Raw genomic sequence first — 22255 nt, 5'->3', positions numbered from 1 at the left:
AGTTATCTTATGGATAGATCTAGTGGGAATTCAAACTCAGCAGGACCAAAACTGAACTGATCATCCTCCCCACAAAACCTCCCCCTAAATTCTCCCCTTCTGCTATTCTTTCAGGCACCCAGTTTTGATACTTAAGAATTACCTTTGATTATTCCCCTTCCTTCATTTTTAATATATATAAAATCATTTGTTTCTACTTCTGTGGTCTCTCTCATATCTGGTCCTGACTTTTGACTCTCAATGCTACTACTTTAATTCAAGATCAGCTATACTATTTTAATGCCTTTCAAACAAGTTTCCACGTCTAGTCTCTCCTTTCATATTATTGCTGAAATAATAGTAATATAAAGGTCTGATACCATCACTTCTCTACTCTACAGTAGTTCCTATTACATGCTGTAGAAAGTCTTAACAATTATTATATTGGCATTAAAGGTCCTCCAAAATCAGACTCCAGTCTATCTTTTTTTTTGTCATACACATTGCAATATTTCAGCCAAACAGATCATTCGTTGTTCTCCAAACTCCATCTGTTCTTTCTTACCTTTGTATACACCTATATCTCTTTCTCTGTTTAAATTCTTCCCTTCCTTCAGCTGTAACTTTATCCTCTAAGCTTTCCTTGATGCCCTTAGCTATAAACAATCTCTTTTTTCTCAATTCTTTCATACCATTGCAATTGGACCTCTCATGCATTAGTCATAGTGTAACTTGTATATAGTTATTTGCATATTTGTCTTAAATTCCTTGAAGTCAGGGACTATGTCTTGTTTCATCCATATTTCTAGCAGCTAGCAAAATACATCAAATGTAGTAAGTACTTATTGAATATCAAGGGCACCACCATCTTCCCAGTCCCCCAGGCCTACAACCAGGTGTCATTCTTGACTCCTCACTGTCACTCATCCCTGTGTCAAATCTGTTGTTAAAACCTGTTGAATTCACCATTGCAACATTTCACCAATATGTTGCCTTCTCGTTTCCAATACTGCCACCACGCTGGTGCAGGCCCTCAGTCTGCCTGCTACAAGTCTCTCCTCACTGCAGTTTTTCCTCCACTCAGCCACCAAAGTGATTTTCCTAAAGTGCTGATTTGACCACGTACTCCCCTACACAAAAATTTCCAGTGGCTTCCCATCACCTCCAAGATGAAATACAAAATGCTCCGTCTTTCATAACCTTTCAAAAGCCTTTCATAGCCTAACTCCCCTTTGCCCCCTACCAACATATATATATATACACCTTTCCAGTCTTCTTACACCTTACACTCCCCACACACATACTCGTTGATTTGGTGACAGTGGACTCTTGGCTGTTCCTCAAATAAGACACTCAGGCATTTTCCCTGGTTGTCCCCCAGGCCTAGAATGCTATCCCTCTTCATCTCTGCCTCTTGACTTTCCTTAAGTCCCAAATAAAATCTCATCTTTTACAGGAAGTCCTTCCCAATTCCTGTTAAGTCTACTGTCTTCCTTCTCTTGATTATCTCTCATTTATCCTGTATATAACTTGTTTGCACATACGGTGTTTGTGTGTTGTCTTCCCCGTTATATTGTGAACTCCTTGAAATCTGGAACTGCCCTTAGCCTTTCACAGCACCTAGTAAGTGCTTAATATTTGCTTAGTAATTTGTTGAACTAAAATGCCCATGGTAGACAAATAGACAGGTCTAACCAAGGAAAGTATATATGTCTATTTGGCAGAACTTATACCAGCTAGCTACAAGGCTGGGATCAATTCACAACTGAGTTCAGTTTAGTAAAGGGTAATTTGTTTTATTTCATGAATTTATAATACTAAAGGTTTTTTACCTACTAAAATGTATTTTAGTCTAATAGTGAAGGTAAACATCATTTTATTCAAATCTCTAAGAAATGTTCTCCAGAGACACATGGTTTTATATAACATTTAGCTCTTTAAACAAAATCTTGTTTATAGATACTAGCACCCAATTTGCAATGTTAACAGTCAATGAAATACCTTGCACTTCATAGCTTTTTTGAAGCCAAATTTTTTCTTGAATTGCTCATGTAATTGAATGTCTGACAGTGGAAGTCTTTTAGGTCTAAGGCTCTTCATAATTTCATTTATGGCACCCCACCATTGGGTCTTATATAACTGCTGATAGAAAGTTTCAAGTTCAAAATAGATTACATAGTAGCTGTTAAAAAAAGTGCAAAATAAGAAAAAAAATATTTACTAACTTCTTTTCACTTGATTTAATATTTTTGTGCAAACATATCTGATCTTCTTTTGTAATTTTTTTTCACTTAGCTAGTAAACACCAATAACATACCAACAACTGAAGCATAATGGCTTTTTTTAATCAAAAGTTACACATCTGCTTATGTATTATGTTTTTTATCCTTTCAAAGTAAAGAACATATACCTCAACAAATTTATATGAGTATTCTCTTTCCCTTGAACACATTATAAAATCTCTTTCTTATGCTCTTCTGCCCCCCACTATTTATTTTCATCTGTGAACTAGCATAAATCTGTTGTTAGTACAAGTTCATTAATGTGTTAGTACACTTGAATTTAGTCCAGTCACTCATTTTAACTAGTTATGCATCATTAACCAACTCTGAACACCTAAAGTAATTTAAAATCAGCAAACATAGTTTTAGGGACAGAAGTATTAGGAAAAACTTTAATTAAAATATAGTTAGAAACTTATAAAAATTTTTGAATAACTATGGATTTTTCAACAAGTTCTATAGCTAAGAATTTATATTATAAATATTTGGAATGCATTATTGAATGATTCCATAAGAGGCTGTTTCATTTGGCATATTCCTGAAATATCCATTCTTTTAAAGGTTAGTGGTAGAACAGATAGGACAATGGGAAAGGAACATAAGCTGTGTATTACAGCATTACTTTTTGAGGAAAGAGGAGTATTATGCTACAACAGAGCAGGCCTCAGTCCTTGTGAAAATCCTTCTGATTTATGAGAGAACAAAAAGGGGGAAGGGGTGGCAGGGGAGAAAAAGAGAGGTAGCATATGAAGACAGGCTTAGGTATAATTAAGAATTCAGAGATCTTATGGGTCAAGCCTAAGGAGTTGGATAGAGGGCCCCTATCCAGGAGGCATCTGACTCTTGTGACTGTGGCTTAAAAGTCAAGTGACATAAGGTTCAGGACAAATGTGCCACCCATTTAGTGCCCCTGGGACTGACACAGGCCTAGAACAGTCAAAGCTACAATTGATCTTCTGAACAATATATTTCTTGTTAAGCAATCATCTTTTGACACCATTTTTTTGTTCAGGAATATTATTATTATTATTTTAACAAAAGAACCCAACTTTATTGAAATAATTAATAAAATGTTTTACATCATTTTTTTTTCTTTTTTTGGAGGGGGGAAGTTAGGGCAATTTGGTCACATTGCTAGTTTTTTTTTTTCCAAATGCTTTATTAACTTCTGATTTACATCGTCCATTTCAGCCAGATTTTGAGTTACAAATTTTCTCCCTGTTTTTCCCCAACCCACTGCCCCAAAATAGAAATCCCACAGGATATCCCCTCCTCCAATCTGTTCTCTCCCATATTTCCTCCCATACCCCTTTCGACTTTTCCAGTGGATTTCTATGCCCCAGTGCCTATATATCTTATTTCCCAATTACATGTAAAATAGTATTAATAATAGTATATATATATTTGAATATTTGATTTTAAAACTTTGAATTCCAGATTCATTCCCTTCCTCCCTTGTTACCCACCCTTACTGGGAAGATAAGCAGTTCATTATACATTGTACATGTATGGCTAATGCAAAACAATAACATAGTAGATATGTTGTAAAAGACTGACTATATTTCCCTCCCTCCTATCCCACCTCCCACCTGTTCTATTCTCTACTTTGATCCCTTTTCAAAAGTGGGTGCTTCCAACTTCCCTCCCTGCCCCCAGCCTGCCCTCCCTTCCATCATCCCCCCTCTCATCCCCTATCCCCCCTACTCTCCTGGAGGGTGAGATACCCTATTTAATGTGTATTTCATTCCCTCCTCAAGCCAAATTCAGTGGGAATAAGATTGATCCCTTCCATTTTGCCTTCCTATTCTTCCCCTCCATTGTAACCATTTTCCCTTGCCTCTTCTATATGAGATAATTTACCCTATTCTGTCTCTCCCCATCTCCTCTCATTATATTCCTCTCTCACCTCTTAATTTCACCTTTTAAGTGTCATCCCTGCCTGTTAAATTGGTCCTGTGCCCTCTATCTATGTATACCTGTAAACATATATACATACATTCACATATGTATTCATATGTCCATATACCCTTATATATAGACACATATATATGTGTGTGTGTATGTATATATATTTCTATTCCCTTCAACTACTGAGGAAAGTTTCATGTTACAATTATTGTTTTTCCATGTAGGAATGTTAATAGTTCAACTTTGATAAGTTCCTTATGATTTCTTTTCCCTGTTTACCTTCTCATGCTTCTCTTGCTTCTTGTATCTGAATGTCAAATTTTCTATTCAACTCTGGTTTTTTTCAGCAAGAATGCTTGAAATTCCTCTATTCCACTGAATGACCATATTTTCCCGTGAAACATGATACTTGGTTTTGCTGGGTAGGTGACTCTTGGTTTTAATCCCAGCTCCTTTGACCTCTGGAATATCATATTCCAAGCCCTTCGATCCTTCAGTGTAGAAGCTGCCAGATCTTGGGTTATCCTGATTGTGTTTCCACAATATTCAAATTGTGTCTTCCTGGCTGCTCCTAATATTCTCTTCTTGATCTGGGAATTCCGGAACCTGGCTATAATATTCCTAGGAGTTTTCTTTTTGGGATCTTTTTCAGGAGGTGATTGGTGGATTCTTTCAACCTCTATTTTGCCCTCTTGTTCTAAAACATCAGGGCAGTTTTCTTTGAGAACTTCCTGGAGGATGATTTCTAGGTTCTTACTTTGGTCATGGCTTTCAGGTAGTCCAATAATTTTTAAATTATCTCCCCTGTATCTATTTTCCAGGTCAGTGGTTTTTCCCATGAGATATTTCACATTGCTTTCTATCCTTTCATTTGTTTGGATCTATTTAGTAGTATCTTGATTTCTCATAAAGTCACTAGCTTCCCTTTGCTCCATTATAAATCTGAGGGAATGATTCTCCTCATTGAGCTTTTGAGATTCTCCTCAGACTGGTGCTTGCTCCCCCTACACTCTGCAGGCCAGGAGCTGAAGCAGCCACATGGTGATGGCTGGTTGTGCCATGTCTCAGTGGCTTCTCGCCCTGGGGGCAAAAGCCACGCACTCCCACTTACTGGTCCCAAAGTCCAGACTGCACTGACCTCTCACTTTGTCCTTCCTGTCTATGTGTTGATAATTCTGGAAATGGCCACAGCTGCTGCTGATCTGGGGTCCCTCTGGCCAGCGGCTGGTCAGGCCCTCCTTGGGGCTAAAGCCGGGCTCGGCTCCCAGAGCACTGCGCTGGCTGATTCCTGCCGGCCTGCTAGGCTGTCCTCAGTGGGAGTTTAGCTTCTCTGTGTCATTTTGTGGGTTTTACAGCTCCAAAGTTTGTTTAGAGTCCCCTTCTTACATGGATTGGGGATGGTCATGCTTCTACTCTGCCATCTTAGGAATATTATTATTTTAACCCTGAGACATAACTACCAGAAAAAGGAAATTACCTTGATCTCCTGGGAGGTGATATACTTCTAAATATACCAAACTTTGGGAAACCCATTTTGTCCTGGACCGCTACCTCTCTTGTTTTGTTTTGTTTTTTAATTTTTTTTTTTTGCTTTTGATTTTTGGAGGGGGAAGACAGGGCAATTGGATTTAAGTGACTTGCCCAAGGTCACACAGCTAGTTTTTGTGTTAAGTGGCTGAAGATGAATTCGAAACTCAGATCCTTCTGACTCCAGGGCCGGTGCTCTATTTACTATACCACCTAGCCGCCCCCTATCTCTCTTGTTATATACAGTTTCTACATTTTTCTTCTGAGGTGCCCTTTCAACATTGTGTGATGCCTTTATCTCAGCACCATTTTCTAAATCCCCCTTTACTCTGTTGCTTTTTTGTGGAAAGAGAGCAACCTGTAGTCATAGGGAATATATTCTGAATATTCCTTACCTTTTTCCATTATATTCCATGACTGGTATGGGGTAGAATTCTTTGTATCCTAAATCTGAAAATGATTGAGAAGCACAGTCTTGCAATTTTTCATAAAGTTCCTAAAAGATGAAAGTTGCTATGTTACTAAATACTCACCTTCAAACCAATTGAAACAAATCTTTCAAGACTTCTTTTGGCAACAATTTAAAAAAATTTTCAAATGACTAAAATTCTGTCAGTTACACATAATTTCACCTCACAAATAGATGATAACCTTTATGTAGCAGGGGGAAAATAAAAGGATAAAAAGATACACTGAAAAGAATAATGATGACTGTAATTGATAAAGTTGCCAATTCAATTAAAAAATATTTAACCTAACCCGAAGGTATTTTTATCTGTAAGATACAGCAAGAATCTTGAAGTAGCTAAGATCCCTAATATTCATAGAATGAATTTCTTACAAATGCACAACACAAGAAGGAAGTTTAATTTTTTTTTAGTCTCTAGTGTAATAAAATTTATATAAAGAACACAGTGGAAAGGACATCTCCATTATATTAAAATATACATTATTCATAGCTATCTTCATTTTTATTAGAGAATTACTCTATTTAGTGTCTCCTAATATTTAATTTGACATTTGCTTACCTTTCACCTATTTGGAAAGAAAACCAAAATAATGGCTTCCACCAGGTCTCAGAAAAGTCTTATCCTGTTATCCTGAGCAAATAATCTCATCAGTGGACCATGTGCCTGGATTGAGGAGGTGGCTCTCTTTTGCTAGGAAAGCTAGATCTGCTTGATTCAAAAGTGATCTGTTACTTAAAAGGACGGGGCAAAGGGGAGGGGGAAAACAGCACCCTAAAGATCATTGACTAACACAGAATTGGACATGTAGAAGGTATGGACAAAGGAAAAAGTACAAAGGATTGGGTTTATCAAAAGAAAACCAAATTCACAATGAGTGATATTGAGAAAGGTAAGATCTTTAAGAACTGTGCATGATGCATCACAGTAGAAAAGGGTGGCAAGCAGGAGACCGGATCTGATTTGAGTGGACTCTTTGGATAAAAGACTGGCTAGTCTCCAAAATTCTCTTACACAGATGGAAACAAAAGCAAAGGCATTGTCTAGGAAAAGTATACTCTAATGTAATACTTGGTGAACCCCAAGAAATGTATCCCTGGAACAAAAATGATCTTTACTGATAATAAGAACAAAGGAAAAAGGGCAGACTTGATAGCATGTATCAACAAAGCTACCAATGAATAATAATTTTCTGCTGCCATACAAAAATATATCTCATAATGAATTTTTTTAACATATACCATAACTCTACTCTATTTAAATTGGTTTCATCAACCCAATCTAAGAACTTGGATCATGAATGGCTATTAAATATTTTTTTCAGAATTTCTAATAAAGTTATTATGTAGATTAACCAAGGTTATATTTAAATTAGTATGGTTATCTTTTTTATAAGTCCAATCACAGTTAAGTTAGCATACAGTCCCACCACATTTGGTTTCTATTATCTCAGTCCCTGATATGCTTCATGAGGAATTAGAAACTGAAAGAGCAGTTGGGCCAGCCCAACTCAGAAGAAATCTGTGTGAGAGATGACTTATGATGAAAGCATTCAAGAGTTGATTCTAAAGATACATGAAAGAAGGGATGATGACAAATAAATGGAACAATCATGGATGGTTATTCCCCCCCCCCAAAAAAAGGAAATCAAAAGAATATAAGTAACTACCAGCTCACATGCTAACTTTCTCAGCTTTATAAAATATCAGAATGATCTACACACATATTAAGGCACATATTAAGATGATCTTTGATTAAAATATGAGAACAGCACAGACATGTTTCCATGAATGATAAATTCTATAACCAACCTCTTCACAGTCACTTAACTGTTTGAAAAATATGGAAAATACAAGATTCTACTATTTGTTGATTTTTTAAAAAGCATTTGATTCAATACTGCACATTGTAGCTTTAAAGGCTCCCCTCCAACATCATGTCTCCCATATATATGTTAAATTCATATCATGTTTTTGATACATAAAATCATATAATGTCTTTAATAGATATAACAACATAGATAATTTTATTTGATGACCTTGTTTCAGACATTGTCTTACCAAAATTCTTTACCAGGATCATCAAGGATGTCCAATGCAGAATTCAAATAGAAGAAAGATTCCTTAGAGACCAGAGGTTCTTAACCTTTTTTTGTGAATTGTAGACCTCTGTCAGTCTGGTGATATATATGGATCCTTTCTCAAAATAATGTTTTTAAATGCATAAAACATATGATATTATAAAGGAAACCAATCATATTGAAATAGTTATCAAAATATATTTTAAAAAAGTTCTTGGACCCCAAGTTAAGAATCTTTGCTATGCATGGTAAGGTCCTCTAAATATTCTTGTTTGCAAATGACATTGTGCTGATTGCATTAAATTATAGAATATCTCAAAGCCTCTTAAAAGAAACCCACAACCATTCAGAAGCTGGCTTAAAAATTCATAGTGATAAAGACTACAGTTTAGATTAACAGTGGTGGGGACCCTGTGGCCTCAAGGCCACATGCGGCCCTCTATGTCTTTAAGTGTGACCCTTTGACTGAATTCAAATTTCACAGAACAAATCCCCTTAATAAAAGGATTTGTAAATTTGTAAAACTTGGACTCAGTCAAAAGGCCACATCCAAGGACCTAGAAGGCCACATGTGGCCTTGAGGTCTCAGGTTCTCCACCCCTGGATCATGATTTACAGTTGAATGGATTGCCCACTGAGCCAGTCCATCAGCACATATGTTTTAGACAGAGTAAGAAAAAACAGCACATTGGGAAAAGAACTGAATAGAAGGAAAAGAGTGGGTTTGTACTGATGTTGGGAATCACACAGTTCTTTCAATGATGTCATTCCCTGTCTGCCAATATTCTTGTTAGGTTCATGGCTGTGAATCAAGGTACTTTACAATCTCTGAAGTATCAAATGTTGGATGACCCAAAAGGCCATGGGGAGATGTATGGCAGATTTAATTTTGACAGTATAAAATCAATGGCTTTAAACAAAATATATCATCCAGGAGATGTACAATTAGAAAAAGACATGGGCCAATCACATTGTATAGCACTAGAACTCTTGGAATGCTGAAAGGCCTGAAGAAAATCTCCAAAAAGATGTATATGAGGACATGGGCTTGAATCACAAAGAATGGAGTATGGACAGGTTATGATCTATATCACTTGAGAGAATTCCTATATGAATGAGATTATAGATCAGGTGAAATCTTAAAGTCTCCTATAAGGACCAGGCTGGCACTCTTTCTTAAATAAATGCCTCTAGTTCTATATAAATTTTATGTCATAAATTTGGGGTTACTTAAAACCCAAGTTCAGGTTCAGGATCTAGGACCAATTTGAGCACTAGTCAGGGAGAAAACAGATACCCACAGATCTATAATTGAACAGTTCAGCATACTTAGTTTTACTGCTGGTCCTTCTCTGACCTTGTAACCTAGATCCAATCTCTGGCATTTTGCTTTATTCCCCCTGGTTAAGCCCCAACCTTGCCCCTAATTTCCAGTGACTAGGGGGAACAACGTAGTGCAGTGCAAAGAGCACTGGGTTTGGAGGACCTATTTTCAAATCCTAATTCTTAGTACCTGTGTGATCTTGAGCGAGGCGCTCACCTCTCTGGGCCTCAATTCTTCATCTGTAAAACTAAGGGGTGAATGAAATAGTCCCTGAGGTTCCTTCTAGCTCTAAAATGACGATCCTACAATCTGGAGGTCACTATTTGCTCCTATGTGCTTAAGCATTTGTTTTGTTTCCTTTCCTCAGATACTAGTTCCTCCAAGGTGAGTATTCTGCCTCCTTCTACCCAGTTATCTCAGGGTTTGAAATTCTGTCCCTGAAATCTATTTTTCATGCCTGAGTACCCAAAAATGGCTGTCAGATCCCTGATCACATAAATTTTTAATGTAAATTTTATGCAAAACAATTATTTAGAGTCACTCAATAAATGGACCTGATTCCCATGCTTACAGGACAAAATCACTTCTTCAGACTCTAGGGAAGAAGAATATCTCAATACCCTATGAAACAAAACAGTCTATGGGACTGTTAGTTCTAATGCTAATCTTTGAGAGTTACTAGAGTCATAAGGTATTAATGCTAGGGGATTGTTACTGTAAAAATAGGGGCCATTATATAATCAATAAGCTATGGGCATTAAATAAATTATATATTGAGCAGAATTCTATGCCATGGACATGCTATACAGTTATAAACAATGTAATTTAAGATCAGTGAGGAAATAATCTTATAGTATTAAAGAACTTTTTTTTCTATTTCCATAGCCACTCCCCTTTCTGCCTTGACTGCAGAGAGAACAAATTATGAGCATGGCCTTATACTATACTATATCAGGAAAAGTAAACCTTATCAAACCTGAAAGGCTTCTGAAATCTCCTCCATTGGAGGTGTGCCAATGTCAAATTCAATTCCTCCATGAACATGAAAATATTGATTCTCTGCGTAATGAAAATGCTGGCACTTAAAATTCCGTCCACGAATAAATGGTGGCAATTCGCGTTCTGTCTTTACTTTATCATCTTCAAAAGCAAAAACACAGTTTTATTTAAAAAGAAAATAGCATATAAGTGTAATAGTAATGGAATTCAAAGATCCCCCTGTATTGGCTTGGTTTTTAGTTTGATTGTGTTAAAACCCAAAGCTTGTGAATCCCACTTGTGGGATGGACTTGTTGACGTGAAAAGAGAGGGCAGAAGTGGGAGGAGCTGGTGACGTAAATTTAGAGAGACACAAGAAAAGAGGGAGGCAGAAGAACCTTTTGGAAGCAGCATTTTGGAGGCAGAGAGAAACTGAGAGGATTGCTGAGGGCCACTTTGAATTGCTCAGGACTTTTGAGAGCTGCCACCCAGAGCTTCCAAGGACTGAGGAGACATGACTGTTATGCTGGTACTTTGTCTGTCTGGTTTGATGTTGTTTTGCCAGATCTGTCCACTGGTGAAGGACAGTCCTGTTGTTACAGTCTGGGAACCTTGCTGTTGGTTCAGAAGCCCTGAAGGAGGATTTTCTTGTTATATGTTTACAGAAATCCTGAAAGGGGGTTTGCTAATGTTTTCAGGGGTCCTAGGACTGAGAAGCAGACAGAGAATGAATTAATGAAGACACTGACAGTGTATCTTGTGGCCTTGCTAAGCTCTGTCTCCCCAGGAACAAAGATTGCTGAGAACTTGCCTCTGTGTCAAGATGAAGAAAAGACCTCCATTTGGGTATTAAATGCTGTGCTTAAGCTTGTTGTAACTCTGGGGTAGATTCAATTGTAATCCAAGGGTGGGGAACTTTTAACCTTTTTGTGTTCTGTGGTTGAACAAATGAATGTACTTTACTTATGATTGGAAACTAATCTCCATTTGAGAAGAAGGGCTTTGTGATGGACTAAATGAATGTACAGCCTAGGGGTGGAGTAGTATTTAGAAGAGGGACTTTGTGATTGATTAAATGAATGTAATGTCCAGGGGTGGAGTAGTACTTGATTAAATCAGGTAGTATTTGGAGATTATTGAATCACACTTAGTAAATGCTGTATTTTGAATGTTGTCATATTTTGATCTTCTCTGTTCTTAATTTTTCACTGAATAAAATGGAGAGCACCTATGCTGGTATTTTGAACCTTGGGAAGTTGCTTTTGCTTGGCATTACAATAAGCAAATATATTTTTGAAGGGTCAGAGTGGGAGGGGGGCAAGTTTTCCTTTCCATGTGTAAAAGGGACACTAATTCTTCTTATCCAAAAGCTATTTCTGGAGGAATTCTATTGATTTTACTTTGTGATCTTTTGAGAAAATTTACATGCTTGTACAATGTATATGAAGTACCCAACAAATAGGGCTGCTGTGAGAATCAAACAAGCAAGTGTTTGTAAAACCCTTGGTGAACAGAAATGATGTGGCTATTTTCAGGACTCTTAAAACATCTTTTTTCTTTTAATTGGAGATTCAGCTAAAAAAAAAAAGTTAAAAGGTTAAAGACCAAATAATTAGTGGGAAGATGGATTCACCAAATGTCATTATGGATCACCTAGTTACAGTGCATCCAGAGGTGTTTTTTGTTCCCAAATGTTTCCCAGCACCAGCCTATCCAGAAGTATTCCACCTTCTTCCTTAGCTTGAAATTCTGATTAAGGGATTAAACATCAAAATAGGAGTCTGATCTCCACAAAACCACAGGAAAAGTGTACATGTTGGCTGGGAGCTGTCCCACTCTCTCCACATCTCTAAGCTCCAAGTAGGAATTTGTTAGCACTTACGTACACATAATAAAATAACTTATTTTTCTCCATCCATCACTTCCTTTATCCAGTCAAGTCATTAACTTTTTTTTTTTTTTTTAAGCAATCGGGGTTAAGTAACTTGTTCAAGGTTACACGGCCAGGTGTTTCTGGGTGGGTGCTAAGTGTCTGAGCCCGGATTCGATCCCAGGTCATCCCAACTCTGGGGCTGATGTTCTTACTCGTTGTGCTACCTGGCTGCCCCCAAGTCATTAACTTCTAATAATCCATCTTGTAATGACTCCTATATCTCTCTTCAGTTCCTACTCTTAAGGCTCAAGCTCATGTCATTTTGTATCTGAACTACTGCAGCAGTCTTCCAGGTGCTTCTCTATGTCTAATCTAATCCAACTTCATCCTGCTGGAACAAGTCATTGATTTTCTCAGATATTTTCTGAAACTTTTCAGAGTTCAAATCTAACCTCAGATACTTGTGACCCTGGGCAAGTCATTTAACCTCTCTCTGTCTGTTTTTTCAACTGTATCAAGAGCTAAAGAACAGTACCTCCTCCCACAATTGCTGTGAGGATCAAATGATATAATATTTGTAAAATATAGCACGATTCCTGGCATATAGTTGGTACTTTATAAATACTTATTCCCTTCCCTTACCCCTCCATTGTCTTTCTCCTTTTCCTTCTATTCTCCTTCCTGTTCCTTTGCCCAATTCCCATCCCAAGCTTTAGGCAGGGAGTGAAGGAAAAGTGATGGGAAGTAGACATTCAAGGCTGCAGGAAATGGTTAGAAGGGAAATACTATAGGCGAAAGCTATTTTCATTTCCTTAGTCTCACTCCAAACCCTGTCCTAGTGGACACAATTCTCCACTGCAGGTAAATCAATTGCTATAAAAAGCCTCATCACTGGTTGCTTTTTTAAACATCTTACTATCTTACAAAATTCTACTTTCTACACTCGGGGGATCGGTTACTTTACAAACATGCATTAGGATCAGAGGTTACAGCCAAAAGGAAAACCTCATTTAGCAGGAGGAAGAGGCATTTCTGCATGAGCTGCATGATTGTCTTGCTTCAATTTGTACAGAAGCAACTCTAGACCACATACAGGGCTCAAGTTGGTAGGAATGATATATGTGTAGAAACAATTGAGTACTCCCAGTAAAATCTGAAATCTTTTTAAATAGTATAAACTGATTTTCTTCCTCTTCTTCCCTGTCTTCCTGTCTGACAGTATCTCAGTACGCAGGCAGTTGGGACATATTCTCAGAGCCCACACTTAGAGAGAACTCTAAGTCCTATACTTGGAAAAAGATATAATTTTTTTTAAGTGAAAAGGAAAAAGTTGGCCTTTTCGTAATAACTAGTCTTACCTGAAAATGGTGGAAGCAATGTGCTTAAGTTTGGAACTTTCATCTTTTTTTTTAAGCCAAGCAAGAATGGAGTCATAAAACATATTAACCTGAGATATGCCATATTTTTCCGCATTTCAGCTTTCTTCTCAAGATGTTTCTCTATCAGTTTTTTCTGAAGAGCTAGTCTCTGCTGCAATCTCTGGTAGGTACAAATATCAAGATATTCATCAGTATACTTTATTATATTAGTAAGCCAATAGGCTGTTTCAAATAAGAAGACATTTTCATATTGCTGGACTAGTGTGTTGCTAAATGACAGCTTGAGCTTTATGTTTTCAGCATATTTCATGAATATAGAGGTTTCTTCAGGGCTATTAGGATCATAGGTTGGGTCTTCATTCATATCTTCATCATATATTCCATCATAATCTGGATCCTTTGTAAGATCAAGGAGACCTTCAGAGCAAAAAGGAAATTTTCATATAGCAAAAACTTCATATTTTGAAAGCAAAATGATTTGAAATGTTTTATAGTATTTCCCCCAAAATGATAAACATCTTTTGTAATGTGAAAACATATCTTCAATTAAATCTTAAAATCTTAAAAATATACCTTCCAGACACACTTTATAGAATGCTTTTTTTAATTTAGGTCTCCCTTGGCACTGAAAGGCAACAAGATATGAGACAAAAAGTACAGATTAAGGCAATTCTAGAGCTTGCCAACTTCATCAAAATTCTCTTTAAAAATAGATGATAGTGTAATATATGCCTGTCAGGAGGCATTGTCATACAATGTGATGTTTGTATTCCTTTGAGAGCTTACTATTGTTTTGTGGCTTTTGAGCTGATGTAAATACATGCAGAGCTGTAACCAGAAATTTTTTCACCTGGGGCAAAAACAGTTGGGGGTGGGGATGACAGCCTTGGGGGACACAGAGGCCTGATGCTTGCAGGAGCAGTTTGGTCTTCTCCCTGCGGAAAGGAGGCAAACACCTGGAAGAGAGACTTGAAACCATAAGACCAGGCCTGTGGAGATTGCAGGCCTTTTCCAATCCTGTGGGCCAAGAGCCAGACTGCTTCCTCTCCCAGCACTCCTGTACCTCAGGCTGGCTGTGGGGACAGTTGTTTCATGTGGGGTTGGCCTGATTTGGACGAGGACCAGATAAATTTAGTAGGCTGGTGTCACAGGGAGGAAGCTTCCATTGCCAGGGATAAAATGTATCCCTTTCTTACTAGATGTTGGAATCCTGGAGTAAAGTCCTTTTCACTCTATGCTCATTGGATTCTGACTATTTGCTACAGTGATCTGAGATTTGCTTTTACCCTGAGATTAGCTGTTCAGCAAAGGGCAGTCATATAAAATCTTCTTTACATGCTTACCGAAACTCAAGGGAAAAAGAGTGTTGGATTTGGAGGCAAAAGACTTGATTTTATTTCCCAGTTCTGACACTTAATGTGTGCCTTTGGAAAATCATCTCCTCTCTAGGCCTCAATTTTCTCATCTGTCAAATGTAGGGGCTGAACTATGACTTCTAAGTTCCCTTTAAGCTCCAGATATAATCCTAGGCTCTTTTCTAGCAGTGAAGGCAAAATACTGTCATGGCTACCTAGCCACAAGTAGTGTTATTCAGCTCTCCAGGATTCTTGGCCAACAAGTGATGTGACCTGTACTCTGATATGTAACCACACTTGTGTCAAATATGCCACCAGCTCCTTGACTGTTACCTCAAAATGGGTACTCCTTCCCCTATTCTGGGGGGAACTGTATGTATGTAGGTATGGTCTTTAATAAGCCAACTCTAGGATAGAATCTGTAGTGGTTTGGGGGAGAACTGCCAGCACTCAAGCAGTGACTTCCTGAGAGCAACTTTATCATTTAGAGAAACTGCCTGATTTTTAGAAGGACAGATCCTTATCCTGAAGGGAAATGACTATTCCATTTGTAACTTCCTTACAAGGAATTTGCCCTTTGAAGGAAACTATGAGTTCATCCCAATGAACTTCTACCTAGAGGTGGGGTAACAGTTGTCCCAAAGACTGACATACTGAAGATCTCTGACAAGAAGAGACCAGGTACTTAATGGCAGTTAGGGTTTCCTCTGGGTTCTATTAACCCCAACCCCATCTTTGGGATGTTTCTGGCAATATGGTGAACCACTTCTTCTATTTTTCCTAAACTGTTATATGTAAGTTTGGTCACTGGCCTAATAGGCCTGTAACTGAGAGGCTGGGAAATATATAGCTTGCTCTCTTCAATGTGACTCATAAGAATTCAATAGAACCCTTCAATGACTTTCTGATTAACCCAATTTTGACATTTGTTGTCATCAAATACAAGATTCCTAGTAGTGAGGTGGCACCTCCATACATCAGAAAATAAAGGAACAACTTCTAATATGTGCTATCCATTGTACACAGTGATGGGTCTTGCCAAGAGTATCAGTAAAACACAAGGAATGCAGATTCCATTACTACTGAAGGTTGGCAAAGACATTAATACCTTTCAAGCTGTAGAGGCTTATAATAACACTCTGTTGGCTAATGGAAGGTTGGATAGTACAAATTCAGTAGAATAAACAACTTCCTCAAGAGAAAGGCTGCCTCAAAATCAGTTAGAAGACCAGTAACTGTCCACTTGGCAGTAGGCCATCTCAGTTATGGTCTGTGGTAACTGCTGTGCTGCAGGTCTTGTTGAATTTGTGGCACATTCTTCTACTGGTGTCATGGCATTTCTATTGAGTATGTTACTCTGTTGGTCCCTTAGTCTCAGGTGAATACTGCCAATGGGACTATAGCCCGAATGGTCCCAGAGATTTAAGATGGGCGTGGACTTGGTAGCTGCTAGTATCTTCTTGATTTAATTGTCAGAGCTCATCACTCTGAGGTCACCAAAGCTATCTCAGTTTCAGTCACTCTGGGTAAATTGGCTAGAATCTCTTCCAGGTAGCAGCAAATTTATACTTCTTTGGTCTTAGCCACCACACCTGTATACCAAAAGGCAAGCAGAGTAGCTCCAGGCTAAAAGTAGGTATTTCTTTTCAGTCTCCGAAATCTGGGTGGAAATCAAAACTTTCCTTTGCAGATTCTTATCTAGCTGAGGGTTAGATACTATCCTCCCAAGATCCTTTCTAGTTTAGAATTCAGATGAATTTGAGTCAGATCCAAAAGTAAGCTAAAGAGGCAAGGTTCTCCATCCACCTAGCCCATATTCCTATCTTTATTATGTATACCTATCAGCAGCAAAGCCTGGCTATTTGGGGCTTCATTTTGGCCAATAAAAGCCTCGTCTCCCTACATTCTCCCTCCTACCCCCAGTAATGAATTTGTAGTCCTGGGAAATTACCTGGGTACATATGAAAATCTGTAAACATCACAAGCAATATAAATTGAGAGATAACATCTAACTATATAGTACAGTGCAAACACAGATATTTAACATGGCATCTAAACATATTTAAACATGGAATCACCCTACTGCTGCATGCAGCTAACTTACTGCATGTAAGTATCATAATATACACCAATAATCAATAACTTACATGATAAAATGGTATCTATTAAACAAAAAACACAAATCTCAAGGCAATACAAAACACATAACATTACATGAAAGTTGTGTTAAGTGACCAAATAGATCACATGCAGAAACATGCAACTTTGCACCACTGCAGTAGTATATGTAATACATTGTGGAAAGCACAGAAACCAATGATGCTTAACACAGCAATATATGTCAAACACATGAATTATATGTAACACATACTAGCATATATCAATCACACACAAGGTAAACATTACCTATCCTGTGATCATCAGCATCACTTAGCTGCATGGATAACCACTTTTTCCATTTCTTCTACAGTATCATATGGTAGAGTGGTCATTACTAGTTCAACAGTGAAGGCACTGCCAAAGCTTGTGAAGAGCTTGTCTTCATCCTGAGAACTACTAGTCTGTAGTCCTAATGCAGAGATTACATCTGTCTCTAGTGTCCTTAAGTGCAAGGAGGCTAAGAGTATGTCTTTCCTTTTCTTCCTCTGTGTTTGCTAGAAACTAGAACTGGGCCACAGTGGGTTTCTGCTATCATAACTGACTTTAGGAGGCCTGTATGGTACAAGAAGGAAAATGGAAGACTAAGCAGGGTGGCCATGTTGTTCACCTTCAAGAGCATTTTTCCCACGGTGACTTTACTGTGATAAAACATTTAAAGCATCTTATTTTGAGCCATCTGACACTGAATTTTTGGCTACACCTCCCAGAGATTCACAAGAACCACAAAGTGAAGGAAGCAATAATTCTCTCTGGTCACACTATACGGTAGTTGTTCAAGTGTGCACTCACTAGAATAGCACAAAGAAAGTCTCACACCAAAGGTATATCCCCTGCATACTTTGAAAATTATTAGCTAATGAGGATTTTATGCATGTTGGTACAAAGTTAAGTTTTTACTGATTTGAGTTCCTATTAAGTATTTTGTTCTCTAAGTTTATGTATGGTTCAGGAACTTCTTGGGCAGTGTTTTAATTGCATTGGTTTTGTAGTAACAAAAGGGCTATCCTAGGAAGGACTGCTCATTCTCGGCCTATGAAGTAATATCTCACTAACACAGAACTGGAAATCACTCAATGTTATGGTTGCAAAAAGCTTTAGCAATCATCTATTCCTACCATCTCATGTTATAGATAACAAAACTGAAGCCCAAGATCACAGAAAAAATCAATAATAAAGCTGATATTACAATCAATCTCCACTGAGAGAACGCTAGATTACATGTTTTAAAAGTTCACTTTCCATAATTACATGGATAATTCCAGTGACAATCGTTTCTTTTCACTAGACTTACATTATAATAAATAACCTTAATTTTCAGTGGTAGATTAATGGTACCCATTAACATAATTTTAAAATGGCTCCTTATCAAAAGATAAAGATAACTGAATTTATGTAGTGTTTTAAAGTTTATAAAACACTTTCTGATTTGGGCCTTCTCAGGTACGTGCTGCAGGGATTATTATCCCTATTTTACAAATGAAGAAACTGAGGCTCAGAAAGGTTTTCATTGGACTGAGGTCACACAACTAGTAAGTGCCAGAAGCAGGATCTGAACCCTCATTCCTAAATTTTCCTGAATACAGCCCATCATTCTACCTGCTAATGTTAAATACATCTGTACAGTTACTTAGGAAGCCAAGTAGCTACCAGGAGTGTTTGAATCCTACTCACATCCTACTCACCTTCAATTCCCTTACAAGCAGTCCCAAATCCTACAGGTTGGGTAATTTGCCTCAGGAATGAAGATTTAAAAGGCAACAAGCTGCCTCTAGGGAAGGCTGGAGCAGGACCTGAAGGAGGTAGGCAGCAGAGCTGTCACTATGAAGGGCCTATGACCCGACAGAGTAAAAGCTGAGCAGCTTCTGCCAGGACAGGGTTGGGGAGGACAAGGTGGAGTCAATCATATCCTTACAGGATTCTTCAGAACCTATGGAGGCTAGTGGAACCCAAGCTAATCTCTGGGAGGCTGGTAGCCACGGGTTGATAACCAAAGCCAAGCTGAAAGTGGAGCTAGCCACCATGTGAAAAGAAAGGGGAAGTTTCTTTAGAGATCCTGGACCTTGTCGGGGGAGAGAAGTTATGGAGAGAGAGAGAAAGAGACACAGAGGCAGATACTGTGACAAAAGGACAAAGACAGAGAAATAGGATGGAGAGAGCACTTCAGGAAAGATAGCCAGTCCCATAAAGCTCCCCATCTTTCCAAATTTCTTTCCCTTGAAAGAAAGTTTCCTTTAGTTGCTTAAACTTTCCCAGGGAAAGAAAAGGGCATCAAGATGGCATGGAAGGACTACATTGCTACTTGTCCTATGCTATAAAACAAGGGCTGCTTCTCTGGAAGGGATGGGCTACCGCTGTTCCCCTAATTTCAACAACCTGCCTGAACTCACTAGACTGGAAATTAGAGAGCTATGTTCTAGTCTCTGGTCTGTTTCTTCCCCTGTAACTGAGGTGGTTGGACAAAATGGTCTCTAAGATCCTTTCCTGATCCATCAGTCAGATAATTTATAACATTTGGACATTTGATTCCACCTCAGTTCTGCCTCATTTTCAGTTAGAGCTTGACTGACCTTTCTCTGTGACCCCATATGGGTAAGTCACTTCCCCATTAGAGTGGGGGAGAAGGCTCACTTTCCTCTATTGAGAGTTATGTTGAGGGGCGGCTAGGTGGCACAGTGAATAGAGCACTGGCCCTGGAGTCAGGAGGACCTGAGTTCAAATCCGACCTCAGACACAACACAAAAACCAGCCATGTGACCTTGGGCAAGTCACTTAACCCCAATTACCCTCCCAAAAGAAGAGAGAAAATTATGTTGACTTTGTATCCCATGATCCCAGTCCTGCTTGTCTATCAGTGTTGAGAAAGGTGTCACCCAGCCCCTATACTGATCACCTTGTCCCCTGATACTGTTCACATATAACCAAGTCATCCCCTACCTGTGACCTTTGTATTCCTACCTACAAATTGTCACATTCTTGCTACCTTGGGGAGGAATTGGGATGCAAGGACTCAACCTCTTCTGTTGATGTGGACATCTCTGAATTGTCTTAAGTTACCTATAAACACTGGCCCCACTTTGAAGGTATCACTGATCTTCAATGATCAGCTGATGTACTTATAAGTTTAATTCTCTTTGTCCTGAATTTTGCTTTGTTAATCAGTGTGAAAAGCCCAAATGAATACTTTTCCTTTCAATACCTCTTCTACAAAAAGCAAGGAACTGAACCTGTATTTTACAGGTGATGCTTGAGTTCTCTTTCAATTCTATTAGGATATTTTAAGGATTGTTTTGTTTTGTTACAGTTTGGTGGGGAGGGGGAGATGGTGGTTTTACGTCTTTTTTCCTTCCCTTCGCTGAAAGTATATTTGCTATATGGGATACCAGTCCACTTCTACTTTCTTCATTCCTCTTCCCCATCAGACTTTTTGAATGCCAAGTGTGAAGAAACTGACTTGATAATTAGAATCTAGTTATGAAGAACAATTAGTTTAAATAGGAGACTACCAAATGGCCTGAATTCCTGGAGTAGTCTCTCTCCCTCCACAGGGTAGTGTCCACCCCACTGTCTCCCCACTTCCAACTGAAGATGTCTTTAGTGTCCTTTGCCCTGGGAGTGCTTCATAATATTTGCCCCCACATGCATAAGTTCCTAGTTACAAGCTCTGGCTCACAGTAAAAATCTTTGACCAAAAAGCCATGATAAAAAAAAAAATGCAGGCATATTAGAGTATAGGATAGAAACAAAATTGGATAGAAAATTAATGAATATTTATGCATATAAACTGATCATTATTTTCATAACGACTGTGTAAAGCATTTACTTAACTTTTGGAAGCACTTTTTGTGTATGGGGGAGAGATATTCCATCTACTTTGTGAAATAATCTAGAATGATTTCAAATACAACTGCAAAAAGTATGATTTGAAAAGAGTATATGCTTACCTGCTGCACTAAATTCTGCAAAGATATCTTTATCTGTTTGAGGTTTCCCTTCGACATCAATATCCATAAGAGAACGCCACATTTCAGAGAACCTTACCCTTTTTTCTTTTGGCATATATATTCCATGCCAGAGTGATTTTATCATGTAGTCAACATTAATCAGAATTTGTCCAATTCGGGTGTCAAAATAAGCAGAGGGCAGCTGGCAGGATGAGCTTTGATCATAATTAATTTCTAAACTGATTGAAGGAATTTGATTCAAACAATAAATTCCAATAGACAACTCTCTTATGATCTGATGGACTTCTCTATAATCCAAGTTTGTGTCTAGATCCACTGGTGCTAGCAGGATTGCAGTGGAGAACCCTACATTTTTCAGTTGATTTATAAGTCCGTTGGGTAATTCTGTTTGGGCACGTATGTCCTCTTTTCCAGAAAGCCAACTGACAACCGCAGTAGCAAGTAAGTCTTGAACCTCACTGCGGTCATATTTTTCAAAAAAGGCACCGGCATTCCTCTTCACCACCAAATTGGAGAGATGGGTGGCTTCATCTGATTGGTCAAATCTAACTAATCCTTTTTTTGGATACCTTAACATTTTCTGAAAAGTTTCTTTTTGAAATTCCTAGAATGAGAAACAAACAACCAAACACCACCACAAAGGTGACAAAGTTCAGCATTGTTATAAATCTGGATTTCATAAGAAACAAATATGAAATCTATTATGCAAGTACTTGTTCCATTTTTATTAAATTGATTTTAAATGATAAATTATCAAATGTCAGAATTTCAGTGCAACAACAACAAAAAAAGGGATTAATCAAATATGTAGTTAATAGTTGGCAAAGCAAAAAAAGATCCAGGACTTGAAACCAGGAAAGTCTGGGTTCAAGTACTGTTTCTGACACGTGACTTCTGTGTGATCTTGGGCAAGCAATATTAACCTCTTGAAGCTCTAGGCAACCCTCTAAGATTGTACTTTTCAGAGAAGGTACTAACCTA

General features: G+C 38.1%; 1 protein-coding gene and 1 pseudogene across 1 annotated transcript in view; one reads left to right on the top strand and one right to left on the bottom strand.

Moving 5' to 3' along the window:
* The window catches only part of ANKAR (ankyrin and armadillo repeat containing), a 94115-nt gene extending 72205 nt beyond the window's left edge, over positions 1-21910 (bottom strand). The window contains exons 1-5 of the mRNA XM_069064547.1: positions 21254-21910; positions 13777-14214; positions 10544-10707; positions 6092-6192; positions 1981-2161 (exon numbers count right to left, since the gene is read on the bottom strand). Coding sequence (XP_068920648.1) covers positions 1981-2161; positions 6092-6192; positions 10544-10707; positions 13777-14214; positions 21254-21851 — 1482 coding nt within the window. The 5' untranslated portion in view covers positions 21852-21910. The remainder of the gene's footprint in view (positions 1-1980; positions 2162-6091; positions 6193-10543; positions 10708-13776; positions 14215-21253) is intronic.
* Positions 7037-7348, top strand: LOC138143302 (cytochrome c-like; annotated as a pseudogene).
* Positions 21911-22255: the final 345 nt, after the last annotated feature.

Source organism: Petaurus breviceps, unplaced genomic scaffold (genome assembly GCF_028583685.1).
Source record: "Petaurus breviceps papuanus isolate PSGF00001 unplaced genomic scaffold, PetGlider_PUasm1.0 90638, whole genome shotgun sequence".
Classification (NCBI taxonomy): domain Eukaryota; kingdom Metazoa; phylum Chordata; class Mammalia; order Diprotodontia; family Petauridae; genus Petaurus; species Petaurus breviceps.
The sequence above is the reverse complement of the archived record's forward strand: the minus strand, read 5'-3'. Positions and strand labels throughout refer to the sequence as shown.